At 55.6% G+C, this 23,016-nt stretch overlaps 6 protein-coding genes across 6 annotated transcripts; 4 read left to right on the plus strand and 2 right to left on the minus strand.

Moving 5' to 3' along the window:
• Nucleotides 1-1,053: 1,053 nt before the first annotated feature.
• Nucleotides 1,054-2,031, plus strand: B0T15DRAFT_542586 (kinase-like domain-containing protein). Its single transcript, XM_062869931.1, has one exon. The coding sequence runs from the start codon at nucleotides 1,495-1,497 to the stop codon at nucleotides 1,978-1,980; it is 486 nt and encodes a 161-aa protein (XP_062718088.1). The 5' UTR covers nucleotides 1,054-1,494; the 3' UTR covers nucleotides 1,981-2,031.
• Nucleotides 2,032-3,193: 1,162 nt separating this feature from the next.
• B0T15DRAFT_542589 (tRNA synthetases class I (M)-domain-containing protein) lies at nucleotides 3,194-6,083 on the minus strand. The gene is made up of 8 exons (XM_062869932.1): nucleotides 5,876-6,083; nucleotides 5,370-5,753; nucleotides 5,012-5,315; nucleotides 4,879-4,953; nucleotides 4,692-4,818; nucleotides 4,395-4,628; nucleotides 4,108-4,335; nucleotides 3,194-4,045 (listed from the first exon to the last, which is right to left on the minus strand). The coding sequence occupies exons 1-8, from the start codon at nucleotides 5,999-6,001 to the stop codon at nucleotides 3,454-3,456; spliced, it is 2,070 nt and encodes a 689-aa protein (XP_062718089.1). The 5' UTR covers nucleotides 6,002-6,083; the 3' UTR covers nucleotides 3,194-3,453.
• Nucleotides 6,084-6,921: 838 nt separating this feature from the next.
• On the minus strand, nucleotides 6,922-9,373 carry B0T15DRAFT_403121 (YjeF-related protein N-terminus-domain-containing protein; the record flags this gene model as incomplete). The annotated part of the gene is made up of 2 exons (XM_062865191.1): nucleotides 6,922-9,185; nucleotides 9,259-9,373. 2 exons carry the CDS (start codon nucleotides 9,371-9,373, stop codon nucleotides 6,922-6,924), a joined length of 2,379 nt encoding a protein of 792 aa, XP_062718090.1.
• Nucleotides 9,374-15,377: 6,004 nt separating this feature from the next.
• On the plus strand, nucleotides 15,378-18,893 carry B0T15DRAFT_300697 (alkali metal cation/H+ antiporter Nha1 C terminus-domain-containing protein). Its single transcript, XM_062863808.1, has 2 exons — nucleotides 15,378-17,697; nucleotides 17,758-18,893. Exons 1-2 carry the CDS (start codon nucleotides 15,553-15,555, stop codon nucleotides 18,634-18,636), a joined length of 3,024 nt encoding a protein of 1,007 aa, XP_062718091.1. The 5' UTR covers nucleotides 15,378-15,552; the 3' UTR covers nucleotides 18,637-18,893.
• Nucleotides 18,894-19,360: 467 nt separating this feature from the next.
• B0T15DRAFT_542599 (uncharacterized protein) lies at nucleotides 19,361-20,908 on the plus strand. Its single transcript, XM_062869933.1, has 3 exons — nucleotides 19,361-19,580; nucleotides 19,666-19,781; nucleotides 19,841-20,908. Exons 2-3 carry the CDS (start codon nucleotides 19,694-19,696, stop codon nucleotides 20,686-20,688), a joined length of 936 nt encoding a protein of 311 aa, XP_062718092.1. The 5' UTR covers nucleotides 19,361-19,580; nucleotides 19,666-19,693; the 3' UTR covers nucleotides 20,689-20,908.
• A 577-nt stretch (nucleotides 20,909-21,485) lies between these two features.
• Nucleotides 21,486-22,329, plus strand: B0T15DRAFT_542601 (mitochondrial import receptor subunit Tom22-domain-containing protein). The gene is made up of 2 exons (XM_062869934.1): nucleotides 21,486-21,741; nucleotides 21,870-22,329. The coding sequence occupies exons 1-2, from the start codon at nucleotides 21,654-21,656 to the stop codon at nucleotides 22,274-22,276; spliced, it is 495 nt and encodes a 164-aa protein (XP_062718093.1). The 5' UTR covers nucleotides 21,486-21,653; the 3' UTR covers nucleotides 22,277-22,329.
• Nucleotides 22,330-23,016: the final 687 nt, after the last annotated feature.

Consider the following 23,016-nt stretch of genomic DNA (forward strand, 5'->3'; position numbering starts at 1 on the left):
CCAGCGTCCGCGCGGTGGTGTCGCCCAGGAAGGCGAAGACGGGCGTCGCCACCGCCGCCGTGAGCTCCACGCCTTGCTCCTCGCGCAGCGCGCGCAGCTCGGCGCCCTTCAGGCCGCGGAACTCGGGCTTGAGCTTGTGCGTCACCGCGCTGAAGAGGTACCCCAGGCACGGCACCGTGTGGTCGCATGCGAAGGCGGTCGCCGTGTAGGGCTGCTTGGCCGGCAGGCGGCGGAGAGTGACGGTTTCGCCTGGCCGTAGCCCACGGGTCGTGTGCGTCTTGAGCAGGGAGTGTATTTTCTCTGTAGAGACTGTAGGTCGTTGTTGTTGTTGTTGTTGTTGTTGTTGTTGTTGTTGTTGTTGTTGTTGTTGTTGTTGTTGTTGTTGTTGTTGTTGTTGTTGTTGTTGTGGTGGTGGTGGTGGTGGTGGTGGTGGTGGTGGTTGCTCGCCGTTTGCGCCCGACTCTAACTCTGCGAGCTTACCACCCTCTCCTCCTGCCTCTGCTGGTTCATCATGATCATCATGATCATCATCATCAGACTCGTCCTCCTCGTACTGGTGATACGGCGATTTACTAGCAGGCGGCCAGATGCCACCCCCCTCGTTGAGCATCGTTTTGGCGTGGAGGTACCCGTCCAGCGCGTCCTTCATCTCGGCCGGGCAGAAGATGTCCGGCGGGTCACTGCGCTTGATGTACGCCGGGGTGAGCAGGGTGTGGTCGCTGTGGCCATGCGTGAGAAATATGTGTTTGGGCCGCAGGTTATTGATACATAAGCCCGCGTCGAGCAGCAGGTTGAGCTGCGGGACGATAAACGAGGTGTGCCAGGCGGCCCGGGACCGCCCGGTGAGTGTCAGGTTGTGATACGGTTTCGGAAAGCGCCATTCCAGGACATTGGAGCGGGGAGATTGTGGTAGCGGGGTCGCGAAGGTTGGTGACGCTGACGACATTTCGGGGCCGCTAATGAGACTGACAGGCGTCTCAAACGAGGTATGTTGAGCTAAGGTACGATTACTTATATGAACGAGAACGCGAAGATTGCAGCTCGCCAGCTAACGCTGCTGATTGGCCCAGCCACACGGTGCGAGCACATCCGGACCCCGCCTCAGCACTTGCTATAGTACTAGTATGTATCAAGAATCCTCGTCGGCCCCATAGTCGACCGAACGCCTCATATCCTTCTTTCACCGAAGAACTCAACTCACTAAAGGAGCCTACTCCAACACCTTCGCAGTCCATCATGACCGACGATAAAGGCCGAACCGTTACCATTTACCATGCCTACTGCCCCCCAGGAGTAAAGCGGGTTCTCGCCGTGGGAAGTAGTGCCTTCATTGGAGAAGTGGACGAGTTGACTGTGCTCAAATATCCACTGGCCCCCGGCGCAGACATGACCCGCCTTGAGGTAGAGAGGTAGCTATTCGAGATCATTGGACCGCATGAGCGCATCATCGCATTCAAAGGCTCCACGGACACGGGAATCTACTTGGAACGCGCCATGAATGGCACCGTGGCCGAATACATACTTGAATCCGGCAATCCGCTCCCTTCGGTCAAGCAGCGCTTGTGCTGGTGCCCGGAGGCTGCCGGGGCCGTCGCGTGGATCCATACTCGGCGAGTCCTCCACTGCGACATCCAACCTACAAACCTGCTTCTCGATAAGGATCTTCATATCAAGCTCGCCGACTTTCAGGGCAGACACTTATCGGAGGACGGCAAGGTGCTCCTTGATGGTTGGAGCGGGGAGCCCAGTAGGTTCTGTTGCCCTCGGGACGATGACTTCGATGCAGACGTCAAGACGGACCTCTTTGCGCTAGGGTGTACCATCTACTTTATTATGATGGGGTATGCCGTTTTCCCGGATATCATTGACGGGGAAGACGGATGGTATAAGCAGGTGGAAGAAAGATTCAGGCAGGGCAAGTTTCCTCGGGACAAGCATACTTGTAGTGCTGTCACCCTGAAGTGCTGGCAGAAGGAATAAGAATGCGCCGAGGAAGTAGTTCGAGACCTCCAAGTTCTCGGAGGGGAGCCGTGATTTGCCGGGCGAGCCGCTGGAAATCCAAGATTACCCGTTGCGTGCATTATCGAGGCAGCATGATCCAGGTCATCATCTGCACAATGGCATCTCCTTTTGGCTCGCACAATGCCCCTTCCTTTGTCAATGTTGCGTGAAGCATGCATGAATGTCTGCTCTATTCCAGCACACTGACTTACTGAAGTGCGTATCACCCTACTCGCAACCATAAGTCAGTCCAAAATTCACGTGGAAGGGATCTTGGATAATCACGTCCTGTCGTGGAACTGGTGCAGCAATGTTAAGGCTGGTCGTAGTGGCTGGTTGCCCCCTCTCTAACGATAATCCAGAGTGATCGGCGTACTTACCAATCCACCAGGGTTTAACCGCTGACACCGTGTAAAGTAGACGGGCCGTTGGCGATCACACCCATTGCCCGGCCGTGGCGCGCCGGTAGCGGTACAGGTGAACTAGTTGAGGTTGCTGCGGTTAAGTCATCACTGGAGGTTCATAAGCTTAGCGATGGCGAGGGAGCAGGTACCCAGCGCAGCTCGGATCACGAAGACCGAATCCACGTGCTAGAGCGCCGATTACGTCTAGCCCTACGCCTACGCGTAGCTATCGGCGACGGCAGTCGCATTTAGGAAACGGCTCGCCCTCCTGGGCTGCCAAGGCCGGCATGTCACCCGCCGTTGCGGCCGTCGAGTTGAGCTGATCGAAGACGATCAGCTCTTTTGCCGTGACGGGGCCGATTAAGTCCGTATGTTCGGCATCCGTTTCCGGCTTTATATACCAAAAGCGACTATTAGCCTTATAGCTAATGCTGTCAGCTAAGGCGTGGAAAAAGTGGTTTTGTCCTGGTTAAGAACTTATCCCATATACCTAAAGTAGTTAGTAGCTCGGCTGCTACGCCTTATAATTTGCTAAGACATATAAAGTAGGGCTATAAACGCATTTGGTTAGCTAGGAATATGATCTATAACGTGTTAGTAGAACTTGTAATCACAAGGCGATATTAGGATTATACTATTCTAGAGCCTTCTGAGCATACATAGAACTTTTATAGGCAAAACGTCGGCTCTCACCTGAGAAATCGTGGTCGTTATTATTAGCACAACACTGACATCAGTAAATAGAACGCCATGTGGCTTGCACTCCGAGTGAGTCAAGTCATGACCAACGGCTAAAATTCTCGTGTTCCTCACCAGGTATGGCAAGCTTGGAGTATTCCCTATGCTCTCTAGCTGCGGCTTGTCCCGTTTCATGTACTGTAGCGCTCTAACAATCAAAGACATTACTGCACTCGTGTCGGTCTGACACAGAACTAGCAGCGGGCGGATCGACGCTGAATCATAAGGCGCGCTGGCAAAGAAGTCTAGTCTAGAAGCAGCACAGCAGTCCGTCTACTACGTACGTCATGCGCCAAACGCGCCCGTATCATCACGCCTTGGCGGTCGCCTCAGTTGAATCCGCTGCAGCTACGGCAGTAGCCGACGTAGTTGAATCCGTCGCAGCTTCATCGGTTGCGGCAGGGCGAGTAGGAAGTGTGGTAGACCCCTGGCCCTGGCCCTGGGCTGCCTCAGCCGCTTGGGCCGCCTTCTTAAGCCTCTTCCGTTCCTTCTCTGCTTCTCTCGCTGCCTTTTTGGCAGCCGCCTTCTGCGCTTCCAGTTCCTTCTGCTTGCGAAGCTCCTCGCCCCCGTATGCGTCGCGCCATTCTTCGACCTTGGCTGCAGGAATGTTGGAAAACAACAATTCGGGCGTGCCGATGGCATGACCCGGCTTGAGCTCGTTTGCCTCCCAGGTATCCGGGATGTGCGCGGTGACGTGCCCCTCCTCACCTGAACCTTTAACCCCGAGCTGCCTGAGGATGGACCGAGCCTTTTCAGGCATATACGGGAAGAGGATGTTCGCCAAAAGGTGAATGTGGTTGAGAGCAAGGCCAATGACAGCGCGGCATCGATCGGGTTCTTCAGTTATCAGCTGGTTGCTGAGCTTGTTATCCTGTAAAAGCTTGTTGCCCAGTGCGGAGATACTAGTATAATCGTCAGACGACCGCCAAACCGGCATTCGTTAACTTGAGCGGGAAAACCATACCCCATGACTGCCGATAGCCCCGCTCGCAATTTCAGACCCTTCAGATGTGTGATGTACTCCTGGAGTTGTCTGTTCACCTCGTCCTTGTGCTCCTGGAGAGCTGGGAATTTGGAGATGTCGTACTCAGGCACTACACCGTCCATCTTCGCTTGGCAGAACTTGACGACGCGCTGGCACAGATTGCCCAGGTTCTTGAGCAGGTCGTTGTTGTTGGCATCGACAAAGTCTCTTTGAAGAAAAGTCAGTCCGGTTGAGACGGTGGCCATGTCGAACGTTGCGAGACTCACCCCCATTTGAATTCCGAGTCACTGGTCTCGGGACGTCTGGACAGGAGATAGTATCTCCAGATATCGGCGTCGATGCCGGTATCGCGAGCGTTATTGCCGAACACGCCCACACCCTTAGATTTACTGAACTTGCCGCCCTCGTAGTTGAGGTACTCAGTGGTAGACAGGTGCTTGACCTTGGTCCAATTTTGCCTTGTGCCAAGCTGAGAGGCAGGAAATATGATGGTATGGAACCTGGGTTTCCGGTTAGAACGTCTTCCGTTGCATGGCAGTTTTACCAGACCAAGATCGACTTACGGAACGTTGTCTTTCCCCATGAACTGATAGAGTGAGACATCCTCTGGGTTCTTCCACCACTTTTCCCAATTTGTGCCGTCCAGATTACCAGCATCCGTGTAAGTCTTGGTGATCGACGGATATCCAACTGCTTTCCGTCAGCAAAACAGGGTTCCGAATCGGCTCTGGAAATGTAGGTATGGCGTACCGCAAGCATCAAACCACACATAGAAAACCTTCTTGGCATAGTCCTCGTCAGACAAACCGTTGAGCCCCGTGGGAACTGCCACGTGAAATGGTTAGTCAACGGCCCGACGCCTGGGCAGGACGGCGAAACGTACTTGGGACCCCCCACTTCAGGTCTCTGGTAATGCCACGGGGCTTCAGGCCCTGGTCCAGCCATGAATGGGTGATGGAGACACAATTCGCGCTCCAGCCCTTCTCAGCTGTCTCCAGCCACGCCTTGATCTCGTCCTGCAGGGCGTCCAAGCGGAGATAGAGATGCTTGGTCTGGCGCCTCTCAGGGGTGGTGCCATCGAGCTTGCAGCGAGGGTTTATGAGCCATCCGGTCGCCTTGGTCTCCTGGTTTCCAGACGCATCCTTGTCCGGCTCCAAGGGGTCGAGGAGGTTGCCGCACGCATCGCACTACCAATGAATTAGCAACGGAGAAGCCTGCAGACTAGGCGAGGAAAATCAAACCTGGTCACCACGAGCGCCCTTGTCATGGCAAAGGCTGCACTCGCCTTCGACATAGCGGTCAGCCAGGAAGGATGAGTGAGTAGGGCAGTAGGCCTGGGTGGTCTCCCGCTGCTCGATAAAGCCATTGTTCCAAAGGCGAGTGAAGATATCTTGGACTATGCACGTGTGCTCCGGGGTAGGGGTGCGGCCGAAGACGTCGAAGTCGATCCTGAACCAGTCGTAAATGTCCTTGTGGATCGCGTGATACTTGGCACACAATGTGGCCGGATCCACGCCCTCGGAAAGCGCCTTTGTTTCTGTCGCAGTGCCGTACTCATCTGAACCGCAGACATATATTGTCGGGAGACCCCTCGCCTTACAAAACTTGGCGAAGACATCTGCAGACTACAGATGCCTGGTCAGCAGCTGGGAAAGAATATAAAATGGAGTAGGCGGCCCCTCCATCCTGAAGGAGCAGGGGTCCTTCGCGGGGTCAAAGTGAGATTTGGGAGAGCGAGTGAAATTACCAGGACACTGCCAATAATGTTTCCGAGATGTGGAACATTGTTGACATATGGTAAAGCGCTGGTGATGAGAATATTCTCCTTGCCAGGCAAGGGTAGTGTCGGGTTTGGAGTACTAGTAGCGCCCATCTTGAGTCCCGAATCCGTTGTCTGCTTGTGCTGTGGTGAAAATCGAGGGGTGTCTGGTTTGGCGCCGTTCGGTCGAAGCTCCGGGTCACAGATGCCCCTGAAGATAAAGGTGGGGTGAGTCATTGATACCAGATCGGTTAAACCTCGGGCACGGAATTTTCATAACGGAACTCGCTTATCCGTACACCCTACAAAAGGACCTCACAATCTGAGTCAGCACTGTCAGGCAGCGTGTTTCATCGCAAATTGCATTCGAAATCGAATTGAACCGGCTGGATGATTTCAATAGAAGCCCACTTCCAACTTACCGTCGGGCACTCGCAGCCGCTTGCTACCTGTTTGAAAATGTTGGGTCTACATCGTCCAACCTACCTTAGGTTCTAGGTACCTTAGGTACGATACCGTACGAATAAGGAAGCCTAGGTTACCAGGAGAACAGCAAAGCACCCTGGTTCATCACCACGGAGAGGAACATGGGATATTGACCTGCTACAAGCCGTGATTACAAGACGTAGTTTTACCAGGATATTAGAATCCCCATGATTGCTCGTGATAGATATGGCAGCCAAAGGGCAACATCATCGCCTGGATTCTATATCTCTGCGTGTGAGTCTTGATGTTGCAACGTTGTTTCGAAATAAGTGTCTGTTCCTGTAGGAATCCTCTGCTGCTCACGTCAAGTTCAAGCGCCCGCTAAGTATGTGACCACAGCATATACGGTAAAAGCCCGTTCTTTTGCAACAAAACCTAAGCCAAGCATGCAAACTAACCCTTCAACGCCTTGCCCGCTAGATGTTGACCAAGAAAAGGGCCTCCTACGGCGCCTGCCAAATGCAATGATATTGTGACCATGCCCGTATAACGCAGCTCGAGTAACAGAAACCCCATTCCCTTTCAAACCTTCACCAATAGAGAACAGATCATACCAGTTCCTCCTCCTCCCCTTCACTCGGGATCCCTCTATACTTCATCTCCAACACCCACTTGTCAGCAAAATCGACGCCCCTCCGCAACTTGGTCCCGGCCTTCTTCCACACCGCCTGCCCCAGCCCCATATCCGCCAGATACAGTTTCCACTCCAAGACCGAATCGTCCGGCACCGGCGCCTCGCCGGCAAGGATGGTATCGCCATCGTCATTTTCCGCCGCAATCATGGCCTCCAGCAGCCCCCGTTTCGGTGCGCCAATGGCTACCACATACCGCGGCTTGACGTACAACCGGTTGCCGTCGACAACGCTGACCTTGCCCGACGTCGGATCGACACCGCTCGGCACGTCCAGCGCTAGCACGAACGCCTCGTTACGGTTTGCCCATTCGATCAGTTCGTAGACGGTCGCCTGGTCGCCGTTCCGGAGCTCCTCGAACGAGATGGCCAGGCCGAGGAGGGCGTCGATGATGAGCATGACGGGCGCCGGGTTGGCGAGGCTGCTAAGCGAGGTGCGCGGCGTGTCGATGGTCAGCATCGGGATGCTGATCTTGCGGATGTGCTCGAAGAAGTCGCTCTTGGTGAAGACGCGGCCGCCGAGGTTGCGGTACAGTCGCACCTGTTGCTGCACGTCCTCGAGCAGGTCGCGCTCGCCGCGCTCGAGGCCGACCACGCACACGAGCACGTTAATCCCCTTGTTGCGCAAATGCCTGGCAGCCGCGACAGCCCGGCTCCCGGACTTGTTGTTGCCGGCCAGGACGACCACCGTCAGAGGCGCTGGGCTGCCCGTCGTCAGATCGACGGTGCCTGCGTGACGCACTTTGATGGCTGGGTCCGACAGCGCGGCGAGGGTCACCTCGGCGATTCCGCGGCCGGCATTCTCCGTCATCATCTCCTCCGTTAGCCCGATCTCGTTGTGAGCTATGTTCTCGAGGTTAAACATCTGCAGCGCCGAGACGGTCTCGATCCGCCGGTTTGATGGCAGCGCGTAGAGGCCCTGCGGAGCCGCCGCCGACGTCGGAAGCTGCTTCCTCTTGTCAGCCGTCGCAGTGCGCGACGAAAGTCGACTACTCGGCCGGCTCCCTTTAACGGATGGGCTGTGGTAGTGGCTTACACCAGAATCGGCTCTCCTTGGGCCAGATCCTGTCCTGGCCATCTCGGCGGTGGCCTTGCGTGACTGCGAGCGTCGGCTGGCTGTGCCCTTGCTCTCGCCACGCCGCGAGCTCTGCCTGCTAGACATGGCTAGGTCTCTATTACTTAGCCGCTCGCTGTTTGGCACCCCGTCGTCGGCTTCACTGTTCCAGAAATCGTTGGGGGTCTCCTTTGACGATGTCGGTCTATCTTTCGGCGGTTTGAGGATCGTGGAAGGCATATCCAGCACATTCTCAGAGTAGTGCAGATTCTTCCCGCCCGCAGTTCCGGGTTTCGGACGGGGTACGCGATTATGCGACACCAAGCGCTCGGCCTCGCTAACCTGATCGTCTTTCCTCATCTGCGCAAATAGATTCTGCTTGTCGAACTTGGCCAGACTGCCCTCAAAGTCGAAGTCGCCCATCTCCTGAACGTCGGTGGCGTCCTCAGAGGCCCAACCGTTATCAGGAAGCTTCCGGCCCTTGCCATGCCGCTTCAATGAGTTGAATGGTTGGAAAGATGGCGTGCTTTGCAGAATAGGTGTCTGCCTCCAGCCCTTACCCCTGCCCGCCGTTTTCGTAGAAGCGGCGGGTGAGGCCTCATAGTCCTCCTGTGCCGCTGCCTTGGCATTCCCGGGCTTCCGCGCTCGTCGCTTTTTCTTCTGCCCGACCACCTCCCCGTAATCGAGAGGGATCTCGGGACCCTCTTTCTCTTCGGCGGGTGCCACAGGTACATTGCCGTGATCAAGCTTCAACCCCTTCAAAGATGCGGCTGCGGCGACTACGTTTGTAGGTGTAACCTCGGAAGAAGTATCCGGAACTAGGACCGGGACAGTAAGGACAAGCTCCGGATCCCGCTTCTCGCTCGTATTGGGTTGAGGATGAGGTTCTGTCGCGCGACTCAATGAGGTAGCCAAGGGAGGTTTGCCGACAGCGACAATTGCTGGGTCCACGAACACGGCCTGTGGAAGCTTCTGAGGAACGGGTGCCGCCGCCGGGGGAGGCATACTTGGCTGGACCGTAGGGACGACGTTTGTGGGAGGAGCAGCGGGGACTTCCGAGATATCGGCGATGTCCGCTGAGGCGATTGTCATGCGCGGCTTCCACTCGTTGGTATCGAGTATCCAGACTGGTCGTCGGCGCATGTCAGCAAATGTGTTATAAGGCGTCATGTACTTGAGCTTGGAGGGGGTGGAACTCACCATTGCTGAGTGTCAGGCCCGCACCAGCCTCGACAGCGCTGACGGTTCCTTTGAGACGTCCCGGCGGGTCACCGTGCAGCGTGACTATCATCTGCAGGCCGACGAATTCCGCCATGGCGACGGGATTCTAGGCGTCAGGAAAACTGGAATCCTAATAAGAGAGGAGCGGAGGCTGGGCCGGGGTGTGTGCTTCGAAGTATTCGCTACGCCGTTGATCAACCGGGTGGCAGCGGATACCCCTGAGTAACGCCTTGCTAACACTGATCTGGACGACGAGGGTCGCCTTCGCCGTGGCTTGATGCGCTGTGGGATCGTAGTTGGGTTTATTAAGTTAGGAACCAGCATCGCAACTTTAACTTCCATCCCATGTTTTGCTTATCGATATGAAGTGGGTGGTACGGAGTCCCCTTTGTCAGGCGCGCGCCAAGAGCGAGTGGGAGGTAAATACGGTACAATACCTAAGTTGTAAGTTATAACACCAGGAAGGAAACCACCTGCCACGCAGTAGGTAAGTAATTACGAAATAATGTACTATTTAGGGATATATTTAGGGCCGTACGGAGTACTACCATGTGAATTCATATCGCAATGTCTAATAGGGTGACAGACATTGCATGTGTGCATCCGTTATAAATGTTGTTATTGACTGTGGGCTAGCTGTTTAATGCGGCAGGGTTTGTTAGGAGTATGTTCGTGGTCAGGTTTGGTTTGTTTGGGTTGTTGCTTGGGAGCGCTGCTGGTGCAAAACAAATCATTGGCGAACATCTACCCGTAGCCAGGCACGCCATGGTAAGGTAGCCGCATCAGGCTGGAAGATATGGCAATTTCATCCCAATGGTAAGGTGTCGGGTCGATTCCGTTCAGAGTAGAGTCTACCATAGAGTTCTGCATGTGAACTGCTGACCTAAGGCCATCGCTTGCCTTTATGAACCCCTTTTCTACCCGGGCCGTTGGCCAGGATCTTTCCGCTTGATAAATGATAAATACAAAAAAAATCGCCTGTGATTTGCCCTCCCCAGCCTTACACCAAATACAAGTACTTAGAACACCACAGCATGGCTGCGGACAGCCGCATGCAATCAACCGTACGACGCCATAGCCTCTTCCTCATCGGAACCTAACACCGATACAGGTTGCCGAGCAGAGGCCCCTGTCGACAACGTCTGCTTGACCGTATAGTTCGTGATCGAGCCGGCCGCCTTCTTGCTGATCGCCGCCTCGGCGCTGTATAGCTTGTTGTAGAAATCGACTACGCGTGGGTGGGCCATCACACTTCCCTTTCTGAAGTTTAACACCTGGAGGCCTTCTTGCGTCGTGGCGCGACTGAGCGCAACGTAGGCCTGACCCTTCTCAAACACCTTGCCCAGATCGACCTTGACACGCTCCAACGTCTGCCCTTGAGCCTTGTGGATCGACAGTGCCCATGCCAGGATGAGCGGAAGCTGCTTACGCGAAGCCTGTACCTCGCCTGTCGGCAGTTCCACCTTCCAGTCTTCGGGTTGGCAGAGGAGATCCCGGTGTGAGCCGTCGACGGCGTGGAAGCGCACCAATGGATACTCTCTGCTGTCGGCACTGGAGGCCTCGGCGAGCTTATTGGTAAACGCACGCACCCGCTTCGCCGCGTCTGACTCAACATCTGAACCATCCGCCAGGCCCTTAAGCTCAAAGGTGTCTTCGGTCATGAAGCCAATGACCGTGCCCAGCGAGCCGTTGACCAACGTCTCGTCCATGTTCTTGATCAACATGACCTGCGCGCCCTTCTTTAGCTCAATGGTCGCCGGTGCCATCATGTTTGCTAGAAGCCTGTCCCGGATCTTGGGATCGCCCCCGTCGATGGCATCGTAACGGTATACCTTGCCCGGCAGAGCCTGGAGACGCCTCTGATTAGAGGTTTCGACCTCGTTCCTGGTTGGAAACCTTATGGGAGAATATTGGTCAGTCTTGCAACTCGTACATAGGTTGGTGATGGCTCACAGTTCGGTAACTTCCAGTCCATCTTTGAAGCGCAGGGGCCTGCTGAGAGCCTGGAAGTTGCGCACAGTTTGGTCACTGATTCTCCCCAGCCGCATCTCATTAAGCATTGCAGCGAATTCTACAGAGTTGGTTAGCATGCGAGCAGGAAATATGAGCTTCCCGCTCTCGGTTTGACATACCGGGATCCCGTTGACGGAAGACTTCAGTTAAACCTATGGTATGGTCGATGGACATGTTCCAGGTCGCCGCATCGAATGCGAACTTGGACTCTCTCTGTTTGCCGCCCTCCGGCACAGGGGGAAGCTGGAAAAAATCACCCGTGATGACCAATTGGATGCCACCCCACGGGCGCCCATTATTTCGGATTGTTCTGCCAATCTGGGACAACTTGTCGAAGAGCTCGGCATCGACCATGGAGATTTCGTCGATGATTAGTGTTTTTGTCTTGAGCCACCGATTCTTAGCCTTGGGGTTGCGCCTGATCTTCTTGACTAGGGTATTGACGTCCTCTTTTCCTAGACCAATGCCGGAAAAACTGTGCAGAGTCATGCCGCCGATGTTGCATGCAGCCAGGCCCGTCGAGGCCGTGACAGCCACCCGTTCCGGGTCTCTAGCATGTTTCTTCTTCAGTTCCTGAATGATGGCGCGCATTAACACCGACTTTCCCGTACCGGCGGGACCGGTGAAAAAGACGCTCCTCCCCTTGTCGAGGACCAGGCTCTTAACGTGTCGCTGCTCCTGGCTTAGCGTGATCGCCGCTGATTTTGCCGTGTGCGACTTCATAGCTTCTTGCATGTCATCGGGTGAAGCCTCCACCTTTCCTGAGTTCTTGAGTTGAGTTTTCAACTGCTTCTTTTGCGCCTTGACTGCGCTGGCAGTGGTATCCCATGGCGTGGGCGCTTTCATTTTGGAAGCCGGCGTGGCAGCAGCAGCCTTGTGAAATGCTCGAGCATCGCCCTCTTCCTCCGCTGCCGGTCGGCTTTCCCAAGGCAGCTGTCGCCTTGACCTTTTACTTGCCCGGTCGCCGTCCTCGTCGTCATCCGGTGAATCGCGTTTGGCAAGTCCCCGTGCAGGTGGCTGAATTCGGGGTGACGGCGGTTCGAGATGCGAGGGCGATGATTGAGACCAGGACAACACGCTTGTGTTGCTCGCAGGCGGCGGGTCATGGTGTGCTTTGGCAACAGGTTGCGGTTGAGGACGGGGGTTTGTCGGCAGGGTTGGAACGGGTTGATATTCTAGGTCGGGGTCATCGCTGAAGTCATCTGCGTAGATTTCCACTTGCGACGCAAGTTCAGATGTTTTGGATTGGTTGTGTGGCAGGTAGGGTTTATCATCCATGAGCTCTACCACCTCGGAATCCTCCTTGAAGGAGTCCGACTTGCCGCAGAGAGACACGATTGCTTTGCGGCTGACACTTGAGGGTGGTGGTTTGAAGACGTTGGCTGGGTGATTTTGCAGCGGCTTTGTCGTTGCCGCTGCGTTCCTCGGGCCGCTCGAGGTTGATATATGTCGCTTGTTCGAGAACATGTCAACAATGTTGTTCTCTTCACGCTTTCTCGGCGCGGGCGATGGACTGCTGGAGGGAAAGAGCTGCTTCGCAAGTGCATTGTTGGCGGGCGTCCGTGATGTCTGCTTCGTCGCGGCCGCCTTGTACGTTTCGTTTGCCCTCGATAACATTGTAGTTGTGCGGGGATGGAGACCAGGAATCAATCCGACGGCATACACCTGTGCACGACCTGAGCAGCAGATAAAGTTCCTATCGAGGGGAAACGCTGCTCGACGGAGGACCAAACCGGAGATTCCAGTCATGCAGAGTTGTAACCGCTGTGGCAAGTGTTGCCTATGGTGCAATTGCCTTGCCGTGATTCAGGGAAACCCCAAGGTAGGGTTGCAAGCTGGTTGTCGCGTCACGAGAGCTTTCGCGTCGTTGGGTTCGCGCTTTCCAACCCGCAGAGGTAGGGTAGGGTCTGAGCGCGTAAGGTTGCTAAACCCTAACCCTACGGACCTGGAGGTGCTGTACAATACACCATGACTTGTCACATCCTGATTCCTTCGTAATACACAGTAATAAGACAACTACTAGTAATAAACTTACTGATGGAGTCCCAATACGAAATAACCATCGAGAATGTACGTTGAATATCTCCGGGGAAAACAAGCCTGGATTGCATCCACACCAGCACTTGCGTGGGACAGATTATCAGCTCAAGTTCGACTGCCTTCCTATGTACCTGTATGTATTGTGGCTTTCGATCCATCCAACCGGATCATCCCACAGTCTTGTCCCCCACGCTCCTGACCATGAGAAAACCCAAAGATGGAAAGCGTCCAGGCGCCACAACTCCCATAGCTGAACTACGTGGTCCGCTGGGAGGACAATAGACTTATTTCGGCCTCCGCCCTCGCTTTGGTATGGTTCTTGGGGTTATTCGATCTGCTTACGGGCCCGTCCATGGCGGTAGTCAGGAGGCCACTTCCCCAATATGCACGATGTCGGTACCGTGATTCTGTGAATGCCCGTGCTGACACCATGCGTTGTGGTTGGCGCTCCCATGCCAGGGGGTATTTGCTTTCTTCCAACGACCCCAATCAGCACTCTCTGCATGTTGTCTGAAACCAGGATGCAAGGAGCCCAGCTTGTGAGACCTCACCGCTCCCACACGGAAACCTTGCTGCAGAGCTCGTGACTTGCACCCATTTTGTGTCGGAACTGAATGGAACCTAAGGCGAACACGTGCAGTCCACCCGTCCGGGCGAACACATAGGTGCTGTGTATACAGTAAGTAGTAACCCGATGGTCTATGGTCTAGACCATTTGTAGACTGACACCAATCAACAATAGCTCGTCCAGTTGGGGCACCAAGACAAGAGGAAAGAAAGCAGGACGAAGGAAAAACAAGAAGGGGAAGACAGACAAGTTGCCATCATAGAATAGAACAAGCAAAATTTGAACGATGAAAAGTTCGACTCCCGGTATTTGTACATGTAGTTACTATAGGCAAGCAGATCAGATCAGCAAATGATCAAACCGCCAGCCTCACTTGCAAGACAAGGCTCCCGAGACATTCCCCAGGTTGCCCCGCACTCGACGTGAGACAAGGGGACACTGTCAGGGCCCAAGTATCCGGATGACACCGCCTCATCCTCGGTGCCCTCACTGTCCTGCTGGGTTACACTAGCGTTCGAAAACGGGGGTAGCCGCAGCGTGGGATGATGTCCGATGGAAGTTGATAGGTGAAGAAGGTACTCTCTTTAGGCAAAGGCTGTGAGTCAGCCACAGTTACACTCAAAGGTTCCGATTCATCGGTTGGCTCATGCCAGCTGAACCACCTCACGTCCGAGAACCGGCTCGGGATCCGGTGCCGATTGACAAGGCTCCAGGAAGAAAATCGGCATGCCGTCCAGACCAGTGGTGGGGCGGCGGAAAGACAGACCCACAACCGCGACTAGCGCCGTCTGCCGGCCTTCCCGCCGAGGCCGCCAGTGAGCCCGCCAGTGAGCCGCCAAGCCTTGCGGCAGAGCAGGGATGCTTGCAAAATCCTGGCAACGAGGTTGGGGGACACGAGTCGAAGGCTCTCGACGCCGGCCGGAAGGTTTCCATATAAAGCAGCCATGGATGCGCTTCCTTCCCCTCCGAATGGCGAGTCGCTCTCCGTCGACTTTTTCCAGTCAAATCATCAGTTGTTTGTTTCAAGAATCCCCGGGGAGAGCCGCGCACTGCCTAACCCTCGGCTGTTTGTCGCCGCATGCGACCCTGCATTCCTTTCGTCATCGCACATCGCACCTTTCGTTCCACTTTCGAGAACTGCACCGCACCTCCCGCAGATCCTCCTAATTCTAATTGCGGCTGCCCAAGTGCTGACTGGGCTCCGGGATCCCGGGACTAAAACTCTTCATCTTGCCAAGTCTCGCGTCACGGTTGGAACCCCCAAGGCCGGGTTTTGCCCCGTCTTGTCGGTGCTTGATTAGTATTGGCAGGTTGCTGTATCCGTCTCCCTGAATGTATCAATTGCAGTCCGTTCTTGGGCCGGATCTTGGTACTGAAGGGAACACCGAGCAGTCGCGGCTAATTGACGGCGATTGACGGGGATTGACTGCTGCTGCCAGTGCTGCGTGATCTGGACCTGAGATCTGGTGACGTCGCGCTTGAACCCCGTTCCTGCTCTCGCTCTAGCCTGGGATCTGGACTCCTCCCGCTTTGGTCCCACCGCCAGTCGAACGAACACCCATTCGAACTTCACCCCGACAATCTCTTGTTTTCCAGTGTCCTACCGCCGCCGGCCCTCGAACGGCAGGCAAAGGCCAACACGGTGGTAGACTATGGCGTGGGATCACCTCTCGATCACCAAGCCGCACCTGGTCTACATCATCCTCGGCGGCTTCACCTCCCTGTTCATGCTATGCTCGTCCTTCATCAAGGAGCGCATGTACATCGGCGAGGCAACCGTGGCCACGCTTTGCGGTGTGATCTTTGGCCCGCATGCCGCCAACCTCATCGACCCGGAATCATGGGGCAGCGTCGACATCGTCACGATCGAGTTCTCCCGCATCGTCCTGGTCGTGCAGTGCTTCGCGGTCGGCGTCGAACTGCCCAAGTACTATATGGAGAGACACTGGAAGTCCGTGGCCTTCCTGCTGATTCCCGTCATGACCTACGGCTGGCTGATTACGAGTCTGTGCGTCTGGTGGTTGATCGAGCCGCTGAACTTCCTCGAGAGCTTGGTGGTGGCTGCCTGCGTCACGGCTACAGACCCGGTTCTCGCCTCGTCAGTCGTCGGCAAGGGTAAGTTCGCCAAGCGGGTGCCGAAACATCTTCGCGACCTTCTCTCGGCCGAGTCGGGCTGCAACGACGGGATGGCCTTCCCCTTCGTCTACCTGTCTCTGTACCTCATCCAGGACAAGATGAACGCCCGGGAGGTAACGATGCACTGGTTTGTCTACACCATCCTGTATGAATGCATTTTTGGGGCCATTTTTGGCTTCCTCATCGGCTACCTCGCCCGCCACGGGATCAAGTACGCCGAGCAGCGCGAGCTGATCGACAGAGAGAGCTTCTTGGTCTTCTACTTTGTGCTGGCGCTGTTCTGCGCCGGGTCCGGTAGCATTCTCGGCGTCGACGACCTCCTCGTGGGCTTCGCTGCCGGTGTCGGCTTCTCCAACGACGGCTGGTTCACGCAAAAGACGGAGGAGTCCCACGTTTCCAACGTGATTGACTTGTTGATCAACCTGGCGTACTTCGTGTACTTTGGCACCATCATCCCGTGGGAGGAGTTCAACAACACTGAGATGGGCCTGCATGCCTGGAGACTGGTCGTGCTCGCTATCTTCGTCATCCTCTTCCGCCGGATACCCATCATGTTGGCGTTGAAGCCAATTATCCCCGACATCAAGACATGGCGCGAAGCCCTCTTCGCCGGTCACTTCGGTCCCATCGGCGTCGGCGCCATCTTCGTCGCCATGTTGGCACGGGGCGAGATGGAACACGACAAGACGGTCCCGCTCTCCAAGCTCCCATCCACCAGCGCCGAGCATTACACGTTGATCGCCCTCGTCTGGCCTATCGTCGCCTTCATCGTCGTTGCTTCCATCCTTGTCCACGGTTCTTCGGTCGCCGTGTTCACGTTGGGCAAGCACATCAACACGTTAACCATCACCATGTCGTACACGCAGGCGAACGAAGACGGTCCGTCCTGGATGAACCGCTTGCCTCGTATCTCGTCGCAATCTCGGTCCCAGGCAAGGACCATGTCTGATACGGAAGGCGAAGAGCTTAAGATGCCCGACTTCCCGCCGGGAACCTTGCCGCCAGTTGGTCTTCCCGGGCAGTTCCTGCGTCGCGTCCGGGAGGACGACACCAGCCGACATGGTAGCAGATCGTCCTCGCTGGCTACGCGACGGCGGAGGAAGAAGTGGGACGACGGCATCGGGCCGGGCGGTCCTATCAGCCAGTCGGCCATATTCCCCCAGCGGCGCAGCCAAGGGGAGCCGCTCTCACCCGGGCTCCCGCGGGAGAGCAGTGATCTGCCCAGGCGGGATTCTGCGCCGCTGTCACCCACCGAGGTGGCTCCCAGCGCGGGTGAGAAGGAAAAGGAGCCTGACCAGCCCTCGGTCGAGACTCCCGCGGAGACTCCTGCCAAAGCACCCTCGCCAGGGTCGCAGGAGAGCCCGAACGAGGACGAGCACAGGGGAGCCGTCGAGGTGTACGACGAGGGCGATCACATCGTCGTTGAGAACCACGACGGCGATGTACTCGCGGTCCGACCGAGCCACAACGAGAACTTGGCCGAGCAAGCCCAGGTTCTCGCGTCCAAGCTAAAATCGGAAGCCGGCCCGTCCGGTTGGACCTACGACGCGTTGAAGAAGCGAGTCATGAACTGGCGCCAAGGAGAGATCGAAAAGAGAAAGGGCAAGGAAGCGCCCCATAGGAAGGGCGAGCCCGCTCGGGCGTATCAGTTTGGTAACACGGTATGTATCTTGTCCAATTCTCTCGTCTAGTCCTCGGGAAGTGCTGACATTCCCGGACAGATCATTGTGGAGAACGAAGACGGCGAGGTCATTAAGAAGTATGACTTGCCAACGCAGAAGGCCCAAATACAATCGACTCTGGTGAATCAGGGTCTGAAGTACATGGGAATGGGTATCTTCGCCAAAGCCGCGGACAAACCAGGCGCTGCAGCTTCGGCCGTGGGGGAAGTGGCACAGGCACAGGCAGCTGCCGAGCGTCCGGCACAAAAACAGCGAAAGAAGAGCGTGGTTGCAGAACAGGACGACGAGGACGACGACAGGCATATTCGGTTCACCATCGGCGGCGTTGGCCGGCGGCTGACCAAGGAGGACTTCCTCAAGGAAGTGCAGAAGCTGGACAAGAACACGCGACGCGAAGTAGTTAACAAATCGGACGCGTCGCAGGGGCTCAAGGCCCTCGCCAAGCTTGACGCACAGCCGCCGGCCGCCAAAGCCTCCGGCCAACAACCGACCGTCAGCAGCAGGAAAGACCAGGCCCTTACCGCCACGACCGCCCCGTCGTCGCAGACAGACGGTTCGGGCAGCCAGCTTGCATCGAGGTCCGCTTCCCCAGGCACCAAGCCAGCAGCAGCAGCAGCAGCAGCATCACCATCCCCATCACCATCACCAGAGACACCAGCAGACAATGACGACGGGCCGGAGACGGAGGTGGAGCGGCGGCGGCGGTTGGCAGTTCTAAAGGGCGTTAGTGACGATAACGAGGAGCACGGCGAGACGGCCGCGGAACGGCGTCGCAGAGAGGCAGCGCTCGGCATGGCGCCCCACGGAGACGGAGAGGACAGCGACGACGATGATACCCCGAGAGTGCCTCCCTCGAGGAAGTCGATCCGCTTTGCGGATGCCCCCGGACCCAATGGTAGGGGGCGGGCACGAGAATGAGGGTTCGTTGTATAGCGCATAAGAAAGAGGATTGCATTCATCGCATAATATTGCATGGCATGGCGTGTTTGAAGTTTTTGGGAATACCTTAGGCTCGGACAGGCTAGCTTAACCATTTTCATTCGAGGCCGCTTGGGGTGAAAGAGTAGTCTTTTCATTGCTCTGAGCCTCGATACATCTCCGTGCATTGGTAGCGAGGATCAGCAATCGTTGGGTAAATTTAGAAAGAAACCTAGATCATATACCTAGTGTGTTTTGCACCTCATTCCTTGCCGGTGACTTGTATTAGTGATCAGTCCGGATAGTGCCGGCCGAACTGTCACCATATGGTGCGAGTCGGTCAATTGATAAAGCCCACCGGACATATAGAAGTTCCGCACCTTAGATCTTCAACGGCCTTCTGTGAGACAACACAAGTGGTGATGAATCGTATGGTGTTGTCGTGGATGACTAACTGCTAAGGTATGGAAGGAAGGAAAGGCACACAGGAAGCTCTGCGGGGCTGTATGGCGAATGGAGATGTGGTGCACGGACCACATCTCACACCTTCACCTGCAGTTCCGTGTATGGTCGAGCGGTAAGGGCCTCGGCCCCTGTCCAGTTCGGGCTAAAACAAAATGCGTTCCGCCTGATCACCGGAAGCCTGCGTCGGATGGATGGATATACCGTGATCAGTTGGTGCTGTGCACCCCGCAGATTGTTGTGGTAGTCCCTCCGGGATTCGCGTAAAGGACGGGAGCCTGTTGGAAGAATGGCGGGGATTCCAAGTCCGAATTCCGTTCCAATCCGTCGGCAACCACTCACATCTCTCTTTTTCCTCGGTGGCCGGCCTGATAATGCGCCCACGAAAATGTCTCCGGCGCCAGCGAGAGCCTGGCTCAGCTGCTTTTGATTGTTAGATATATAGAGTACTTACGTCAGTGAGGTCTTCCTCGTCATCTAATGTATGTACATGTCTTAGCCGGCGATACGAGTAAAGAGCTATAATCTGACCCCTTGCCCTTTGAAAACCGCCTTAACTACCAAAAGAAAAGAAACGAAACGAACTCAAGTCAAGATGCCTGGCGGCGTAAATGACATCACGAATTTCAATCCCAAGACAGATGTGCCAGACCTCTCCGGCAAGGTCATCCTCGTCACAGGAGGTGACAAGCCAGCGGGATGCATCGAGTTCGGCTCATCGCTAACCCCCTATATCAAACAGGCACTGCCGGCGTAGGAGCTGGAACCGTCGTCGAGCTCGCACGCCACAACCCAGCGCATCTGGTCTTCACGGGGCGCAATGCCAAGTCAGCAGAGGCTACTATTGCCAGCGCACGCTCTGCCGGGCCCGGCGTCCGCGCGACCTTCGTGGAATGCGACTTCGCCAACCTCGCCTCCGTGAAGACCGCCGCCGAGAAGATTCTCGCCAACCTGGACCGTCTTGATGTCCTTGTCTGTAACGCCGGCATCATGGCTAAGCCCGCTGCGCTGTCCAAGGACGGTTATGAAATTCATTTCGCCACCAATCACCTCGGCCACGCTCTCCTGAACTTGAAGCTCCTCCCCCTCATGGAAAAGACAGCAGAGCTCCCTGGCGCCGACGTCCGCATTCTCATGGTCACGAGCACCGCCTCGCGCGGGACCCCTCCGGGCGGCATCGTCTTCGACAAGCTCAAGACGACGCAAGAGATGCTGTTTGGCCGGTGGCTGCGGTACGGCCAGAGCAAGCTCGCCAACCTGATCTGGGCGCGCGAGCTGGCCAAGCGGTATCCCAAGATCCTGTCGTGTAGTGTTACACCAGGCATTGTGATGACGACTCTGGTGACGGACCTGAGATTTATGGATAAACTGTGGGTGTATCCATTTACCATCGGCCAAAAGTTGACCCCGGAGCAAGGCACGTACAACCTCCTGTGGGCGATTGGCGCGCCGAGGGACGGTATCAAGCGAGGCGCTTTCTACGAACCCGTTGGCCATCTTTCTCCGATGGAGACTCGGGCCAGCAGGGACTCCGAGCTGGGGGATAAGCTGTGGAAATGGACTAATGAGGAGCTGAAGCCATTTATGTGATGAATCATGGTGGGTGTTGTTACGGGCCATGATATCCCAAACTGGAACCTGGCAGGCAGCAGTTCTCAACTTCGGCCAGATCATTGAATGTCGTCTCATTTCCGTAACCACAAGGTCGTTATTATGTATATATGTACAATACGCAAATTATTTTGAAATCATGTATCACACACCGGTTTCGATATGATATAGTACTCCACAATAGCAGCTGGCTACTGGTACTCTATTACTATTCTCTACCGACCTCACTTACATGTTCTCTTACCGTAGTTGCAGACATCATCTCGCTCCATACATGACCTTAGTCGCTAATGTTATGACCCTTCTGGACTAGAGAGCATTGCAATACCAACGTCCGGCTGAGACCGATTACTAATAGTTGTTACATTCAACTTCGACGCTCTCTACTCTATGTCCCTGTCCCCTGTCCCAATGTGAACAAACCCACTTACTTACTGCGGAGCAGTTGGCAGCGTAAAACTTCTCATACACGGCTTTTCATTGTTCGAATCTGACAAAGATAGTTAGGCCAGTTTGGTTTGAGTGTAGTTCAGTCTTCCTGGCTTCTCTCTATTGCTCTATCTCCCAACCAGACTCTGACCTAGTAGTCTGACATAGTGGAATTTACGGGTACACTATGGTGAAATACAGTATGGATTATGAGATACTCAACGCGACGAACGGCGGCGGTACGGCTCCGACAGGGCGGAGCATCCCGTTTCTGACTGATCAACTGGGCCGTGCACTCGTCAGCCCCACCGTGTCCAATCAGAAGATGACGGAACACTTTTTGCGCGGCGACAAGCTCACACGGGTTCCATGAAATCTTGATCTATCACACCTCAACACCCAACTACAAACGTCGACAAGGGCGACCACACCTTCGAGTGCCAATCTCAAACAATTTCCGACCCTTCACGTCATCCAGCCAGACCCTTTCCAAGCACACTACACAATCCGCCAAAATGGTCCAACTCGTAGAAGTTGAGGACGAGCACTTCCAGCAGCAGCAGCCGGGCCCGGAGGAGGACGAGGAGGACTTCACCGACACTGGTACGGGCACACGCACCTCTTTCTTTCCCCGGATCCATATTCCCACCGTTCTTTGCCAGCCACCGAAGCACAACATCATCAATCAACCTTTGCTAACCCCGCCCCCCTTCCCCCCCCCAAAAAAATAGACTCCGAAATCTCCGTCGACTCCAACTACGATCCCACAGACGAGACCCTCGCCGACCGCCTGGCCGCCTTGCGGGACATGGTACCCGCCACGGCGCGCGGCTGGATGTACCACAAGTACGAGCGGACGACGTCGGCGATCAAGTCGACGCTGTCGTTCGCGGGGCGCGCCGCCTGGACCATCAGCGTCAGCGCGCTGCTGGTGGGCGTGCCGTTCGCGCTGGCGTACGGCGAGGACCAGAACTTCGCCGCCATGGAGCAGGAGCAGCGCATGCGCGAGCTCGGCGGCGAGGTGTTGACCGCCGCCGGCGGTGACGGGACCCAGCAAAAGGGCGGCATGACGGCCGAGGAGATCGGGGCTGCCCTCGGTGGTGGCGGAGGGAGGTCCGAGGCCAAGGCCGCTCTCTAAAAAAAGAAATATGAGAACAGGGGGTTCTGGTATAAAGATTGAAAGGGAGGGGGATGAAAGGGTGGGATAGAGGAACAGAGACGAATGGTCGTACGGCCCGTGATCAGGGAGGGGAGAGGACTCTCTTCTCCGGCGTATCTGGTCGATCGGGTTGGTTTGACCTCATCTAGCAGCGTCGCAGTCTTTTAAGACCTGGATTAAGACGGGCCGGTCAGATCGGCGGGTGGCATCGAGGCGGATGAGAGTCTCATCACTTCACTCACTCGACCGGCACACGACAGTTTTTCCTGCCGCGGGTACACGGAACACACACTGTGCGGCTACCTCCTCTTCATTGCTTTTCCCTTTCTGTATATGTATATTTGTCTCACTAGTCCCGGCGTGGACCCGGCGCGGAGGCCTCTCCATTGTTTAATGCTCGTACCTGGCATATGTTACCCATATCATTTAAGGTAGAAGCGGGGAAAAGGATGGATACCGGATGATGGGTGATGGGTGATGAACAGGGATGGGAAGATATGTAAATTACGTTATGACTCTCATCTCCGGCCAACGTGAACAAGGTAAACTCTTACTCCACCGTGTTAGCATACAACTATACGTCATTCATGTGGCATCCTTTTCAGCTTGGGGTAGATCGTGGAAGCAACGCACTGTCACGGTCAATCCTTCTTGAGCCCCCAAAGATCGAAGAGAAAGCCAGTCCAAAGCAAGGCTTGACAACTGCACCAGACAACGTC

Source organism: Chaetomium strumarium (assembly GCF_033439665.1).
Source record: "Chaetomium strumarium strain CBS 333.67 chromosome Unknown B0T15scaffold_7, whole genome shotgun sequence".
Lineage (NCBI taxonomy): Eukaryota > Fungi > Ascomycota > Sordariomycetes > Sordariales > Chaetomiaceae > Chaetomium > Chaetomium strumarium.